The sequence below is a fragment of the Oncorhynchus nerka genome, linkage group LG18 (genome assembly GCF_034236695.1).
Source record: "Oncorhynchus nerka isolate Pitt River linkage group LG18, Oner_Uvic_2.0, whole genome shotgun sequence".
NCBI classification, from domain to species: Eukaryota; Metazoa; Chordata; class Actinopteri; order Salmoniformes; family Salmonidae; genus Oncorhynchus; species Oncorhynchus nerka.
The window spans coordinates 54,379,257-54,385,669 of NC_088413.1; the positions used below are offsets into that span (position 1 = coordinate 54,379,257).

The following is a 6,413-nucleotide window of genomic DNA, read 5'->3' on the forward strand; positions in this document are numbered from 1 at the left end:
ATTTATTTAGCCATTTCCCTTTTGTGTTTGTTGGGTTCTTGGCTATGTGTAGTTGCTTGTCAGCACTCTTTTGTTTAGCTTCACGTGTCGTTTTGTTATTTTGGTTAGTTTGTTCAGTGTTCATTCTTATAAATAAAGAATGTTTTGTTATTTTGGTTAGTTTGTTCAGTGTTCATTCTTATAAATAAAGAATGTACGCATACCATGCTGCGCCTTGGTCTGATTCATATGACGAACATGACACCAGGACCAGTGCCTAGGAGGAGAAGGTATCCTCGACTTGGGAGGAGATCTTGGATGGGAAGGGATCCTGGACTTGGGAGGAAATCCTGGCAGGACAGGATCGCCTTCCTTGGCAGCAGACGCAAGGAGAGAAGGGAGGACAGCGCCGACGCCGGGGTTCGAGGCCACAACAGAAGCCCAAAGGACAGCCCCCCCCAAAATTGCGGGTGGGCACACGGGGTGGTCGGCGGGGCCGAGGAGAGAGCCGGAGACCACCTGGGAGGAGATAGAGAGGTGGTAGGTCGACGCAAGGAGAGTACCAGAGCCCGCCTGGGATTCGTTGGAACAGTGTGAGGAGGGATACCGGAGAATGGAGTTGGCTAGGAGTATGGCGTTTGGAGGAACATGTCATCAGTCGGGTGAAACCCGGGCCGACTCCACGCACTAGGCCTCCAGTGCGCCTCCCCAGCCCGGTACGACCTGTGCCTGCTCCTCGCACTTGCCCTGAAGAGTGTGTCACCAGTCCGGTACCACCTGTGCCGGCTCCACGCACTAGGCCTCCACGGGCCGGAACCTCCTGCGACGGTCCACGGGCCGGAACCTCTTGCGACGGTCCACGGGCCGGAACCTCCTGCGACGGTCCACGGGCCGGAACCTCCTGCGACGGTCCACGGGCCGGAACCTCCTGCGACGGTCCACGGGCCGGAACCTCCAGCGAGGGTCAACGGTCCGGAGCTTCCAGGCACGGCGTCCACTCCAGCTCCAAGGCCGGAGCCTTCCTCTCCCCCGATGCCCAGTCCAGGCACAGTGTCCAGTCCCCAAAATTGCGGGTGGGCACACGGGGTGGTCGGCGGGGCCGAGGAGAGAGCCGGAGACAACCTGGGAGGAGATAGAGAGGTGGTAGGTCGACGCAAGGAGAGTACCAGAGCCCGCCTGGGATTCGTTGGAACAGTGTGAGGGATACCGGAGAATGGAGTTGGCTAGGAGTATGGCGTTTGGAGGAACGTGTCATCAGTCGGGTGAAAACCGGGCCGACTCCACGTATCTGGCCTCCAGTGCGCCTCCCCAGCCCAGTCCAGCTCCATGTCCAGAGCCTCCCTCTGCGCCGGTACCCAGTCCGGGTACGGTGTCCAGTCCAGCTCCATGGCCAGAGCCTTCCTCTGCGCCGGTGCCCAGTCCAGGCACGGCGTCCAGTCCACCTCCAAGGCCGGAGCCTTCCTCTGCACCGAAGTCCAGGTCAGGTGTCCAGTCTCGCTCCATGGCAGGAGCCTTCCTCTGCGCCAATGTACAGTTCAGGCACAGCATCCAGTCCTGCCCCATGGCCGGAGCCTTCTTCTGCGCCGGTGCCCAGTCCAGGCACGGCCTTCAGTCCAGCTCCAAGGCCGGAGCCTTCTTCGGGGGCCGATGTCCAGGCCAGGCACGGCGTCCAGTCCCGCTCCATGGCAGGAGCCTTCCTCTGCGCCGGTGCCCGGTCCAGGCACGGCGTCCAGTCCTGCTCCATGGCAGGAGCCTTCCTCTGTGCCAATGTCCAGTCCAGGCACTGCGTCCAGTCCCGCTCCAAGGCCGGAGCCTTCCTCTGCGCCGGCGCCCAGTCCGGGTGTGGCGTTCAATCCAGCTCCACGGCGGAGGTCCTCCTCTGCGCCTTGGCCCAGTCCGGGCACAGCATTCTACCCGGCTCCATGGCCAGACCTGCTGTGGTCTGGGCAGAGGCAAAGTCCAGTCCAGGCACGGCATCCAGTCCCGCTCCAAGGCCGGAGCCTTCCTCTGCGCTGGTGCCCAGTTCGGGTGCGGCGTTCAACCCAGCTCCATGGCCGAGGTCCTCCTCTGCGCCGAGGCCCAGTCTGGGCACGGCGTTCTACCCGGCTCCATGCCTAGACCCATGGTCTGGGCGGGGGCAAAGTCCCGAACCAGATCCTCCACCGATGCTGGATCTGCGTGATGAGTGGGATCTTCGTCCTGCACCAGAGCCGCCACCGTTGCTGGCGTATCCGCGAGCGGAGTGGGTAAGCTGCCAACAACGCTAGATATTCACCCAGACCCTCCCCTATAGAGTCAGGTTTTGCGGCCGGAGTCCGCATCTTTGGGGGGGGGGGGGGGGGGGTCTGTCAAGCCCTGACCATAGAGAGCCTTTTTATTCTCTATTTTGGTTAGGTCAGAGTGGGTAATCTAGGTTGTTTTATTTCTATGTTAGCCTGGTATGGTTCCCAATCAGAGGCAGCTGTTTAGACGTAATCTCTGATTGGGGATCATATTTAGGCAGCCATTTTCCCACTGGGTTTTTGTGGGATCTTGTTTATGTGTAGTTGCCTGTGAGCACTCCATAGCTTCACGTGTCGTTTGCTCTTTATTGTTTTTTTGCATTTCACAAATAAAAAGATGTGGAACCCATATCACTCTGCGCCTTGGTCCGAATGTTATTACAACGATTGTGACAGTGAGTCCAAAAATGTATTGTATGCTGCTGCATAAATTATGTAATATGCCAGGGAGATAGTATTACTTCCTTAGCTACAGTATACATACAGGTATGTTGTGTAATAAGCTGTTAGTAGCCCATGTGCCTCATCCTAATAACTTGGTCTATTTTTCCCTCTTAATTTGGCCTGTTCTGATTTGGTGGTACACATGTAGCCTATAACCTGTTTTAGAGAAATGTTATCAATGAATATTGTAAGAGATTTCATTGTCTGCATATATGCCCCCTTTATTTATCCTTCGGTTCTGACTTGGTGTATAGGGAGAACACTAAGAACGGTCCATGTTCTGAATTCTGTCGCTGTACATTTCAAAAGTGCTGAACAAATAGTTATATTGACTACAATCCGTCCTAGCTAGCTCATTACTGTCTTAATCTAAATTACGGATTACCTCTTATCCGCTTGTCGTCCCCTTATGCCATAGTTTGTATACTCAATTGTCAGTAGAAACCACATTTGTTTAAGCAAGTCAGCTATGTTTTTTTAAAGTCAGTAAATGAGGCTAAATGAACTGTTTTGCTACCAGACAAGGCCCCGCTGATAGCCAGGTGTAGCAGTGGTAATGTGTTGGGACTGCTGTTGAGATTCTGCTGTTGGGACAGCTTTGTGTAGTTCCTAAGAGTTTGTGGGCACCGTTGTGCAAAGCTGTCATCAAGGCAAAGGGTGGCTACTTACAAGAATCTAAAATAGAAAATATATATTGATTTGTTTAACACTCTTTTGGTTACTACATGATTCCATGTGTTATTTCATAGTTTTGATGTCTTCACTATTATTCTACAATGTAGAAAATAGTAAAAATAAAACCCTGGAATGAGCAGGTGTGTCCAAACTTTTGGCTGGTACTGTATATAGACTGCGTGTACAAAACATTAAGGACACCTGCTCTTTCCATGACATAGACTGACCTGGTGAATCTAGGTGAATGCTATGATCCCTTATTGATGTCACTTGTTAAATCCACTTCAATTAGTGTAGATGAAGGGGAGGAGACAGGTTAAAGCAGGACTTTTAAGCCTTGAGACAATTGAGACATGGATTATGTAACTGTGTCCTTCAGAAGGTGAATTGGCAGTAGGTGCCGTGGGGCAGCATACACAAAGTTTTCAATACTCCTTATTCTTGTAACATTCCTATTTGTTGTAAATATATATTTTTTATCTGCTTACACACACTGAGACACACGTTGGTTTTGTGAGCATGCCTGCTCATTTGTACATTTATACGAAAACACTCAGCCAGACACCTTCCAACATTTAAAAAATGTTTGCAACATTTTCTTCGAACATCACTCTATATCCAGTTGTCATGCAATTTTCCGGCGGTTTTAAGACACTCGGAGCCATTTTAAGAATATTCCCATGACATTCCCAGAAATTGTTGTAGACATATCTTTGCAGACCACATTTCGACCATCAAAATGGGAATGCAAAAGCTCCCAGAGCAATATTATTGTAAAGACGGCAGTTTTAGGTAATATCATGAAAACCTTGAACTTTACCCGACATTCCATAAACACCGCTGAGCAGAAAAAAGTGTTTTCTTCCTTTCCATGCAAGCATACACACACACTTTACACTCTTGTCTACTGTTACTATTTTTCTTTACATATGTAAGACCAGTTGAACCAAGCATGAATTCATTTGTATCCATCACTGGCACCCTGACAATGCTGCTGCATTCATATGCACACACTAAGTGCCCAAATTCAGCATCACAATTTGTCTCTACTGGGCCTCCTTGTTGAGTCACTGACAACGTTATGTAATTACTGCATTGAGGCCAAACCAGAAAACATGCACAATATATCAGTCTCCTCCTAGTCACTTTATCCTCTGTCAGAGTGTGTACTGTATAAAAGACACCTCACAGATATGTAGGTGCACACGTGTGTAGAATAGCTCAATTGGAAAAATCGATGTGCAGCACCAATGCTCACTGTCTTTATATATATCGGTAATTATCTGTCTTTACTGGTTCTGACACCACAGGGAAGTTAATGCATATGGATGGATTTGACACATTGCGGTAGCTCTCCTTGCTGCTGAAATGCAGTGAACCATTTTGGTCAACGTGAAAACGTTAGGCCTATACTAGTGGCCAAACAAGGGCAAATACAAAAATACAAGGATTTATCATTACATCTAGAAGACAGTGGCATGGAAGACGCACATCTGCAGACATTAGAAAATGACCCAAGCGGTTATCATGTGTTCTGCGATATCATATTACTAGGCCTATCTAACATGTGTTGCACGAGGCACATCTCTCCCTTACAAAAAAACATTAGGTAGGCTACTTACCATGTTGACTTCAGAAACCATGTCGATACTTGCGATATCTATGCTCATTCCAACGTCCACAGGGGCACCTTTAAATCGCAAGTAGAACACAGGTATCAGTGGCATTTTAATCAGACAGCTCGCCGACACGACAAATTAATCTAAATGCGACTTGTTATTAGTCATTAGCCAGCATTGGGTAGACTTCACCCGAAAAAAGGAGTTTACCTCCAAAATCAGGCCTCAGACGAATGTCATACCCCTTAAGCAGTTTGTCCACGGTCGCTTTCACAAATGACATGTTGCTAGGCTCGTTGGCGCTAAAGGGAAAATATATGGTATTGATTCAGAATCTTAATTAAAAAATGCAGAGTAATGGACTGGCAAGATAGGCAGAAACAAGACATCACACCCGTGGGATCTCACCTTTGAGCGCCGCAGACCATGGCGACCATTAGGAAAAGACAAAAAATCTCCCAGCGTCCGCGGTCCAAAGCCGTCCACATCACTAACTTTGATCAGAGAGATAGATGACTTTGAGCGAAGATTTCAGAAATGCAACTTTGTCACAGGCTGCCCAATTATTCCAAGACAACGCATGCGCGTCGTTTTACCAACATTCAAATTGTATTTGCACAAAAACACGCTATTTCGTTAAAAATTCGGCGACTTCGATAGAAAAACGGTATTCGCGTTTCACCTGAGCTGTCGATGCTGGCACAGGGAAGGGGTCGCCGGGATGCATGCAGTAGCTGAACCGTATCAATATGCTAGGCAGATCCCATCACCTCCGGCTAATTCGAGCATTTCAGCAGACACAGCAGTGTCCGGAGCAGATTTGCATCAAGCAGGTATCCCTGTGTTGGTCGGCTGAAGATCTTAAAATAATAAGCATTGAACGCGGCTCTCCATTCACCTTTAGTCAGCCCTATGTGGGGCATCGTGCAAAACAAGCACGTCTGAGGAGCTGCGCAATTTCTGAGGTGTACCTGTACGCCCGAGCTCACTCGTAGCGCATTCCATTCGCCACTCGTCACGGGCTAGAGCCCAAGTTATTTTTATTTTTTAAACCCAGAAAACGCATTACAAATCGCAACGCACCAATAATTATTTAATGAGAGAAGGATGAGCTATTGGAGCTGCAATGGCCCTTGCAGCTGCATGACGTGCTACAGGACTATGCTACAGAATGTATAAGAAGAAATGTTCTGCTATTTCTAGTGATGATATTGACATACTTCTGACTAATTGGCCAAATGAAACGAATTTTCATGTTACTGGTCACCTTGTGCTAGACCACATGATTATTTCAGGTTAAATCATGGGGGGGGGGGGGGGGGGGGGGGGGTGAACCTGCAAATACCATGTGCCAGAAGTATCAGTTCTGTGAATCAATTGGTGGAAAAATGCATTTTACTTATCCTTGGTCTTC

General features: G+C 48.9%; 1 protein-coding gene across 1 annotated transcript in view; it reads right to left on the reverse strand.

The window, feature by feature from the left end:
* The window catches only part of LOC115146113 (gamma-aminobutyric acid receptor subunit beta-1-like), a 54,609-nt gene extending 48,592 nt beyond the window's left edge, over window positions 1–6,017 (reverse strand). The window contains exons 1-3 of the mRNA XM_065004188.1: window positions 5,408–6,017; window positions 5,210–5,301; window positions 5,003–5,070 (exon numbers count right to left, since the gene is read on the reverse strand). Of these exons, the coding sequence (XP_064860260.1) occupies window positions 5,003–5,070; window positions 5,210–5,301; window positions 5,408–5,487 (240 nt within the window). The 5' untranslated portion in view covers window positions 5,488–6,017. The remainder of the gene's footprint in view (window positions 1–5,002; window positions 5,071–5,209; window positions 5,302–5,407) is intronic.
* Between the last annotated feature and the right edge of the window lie 396 nt (window positions 6,018–6,413).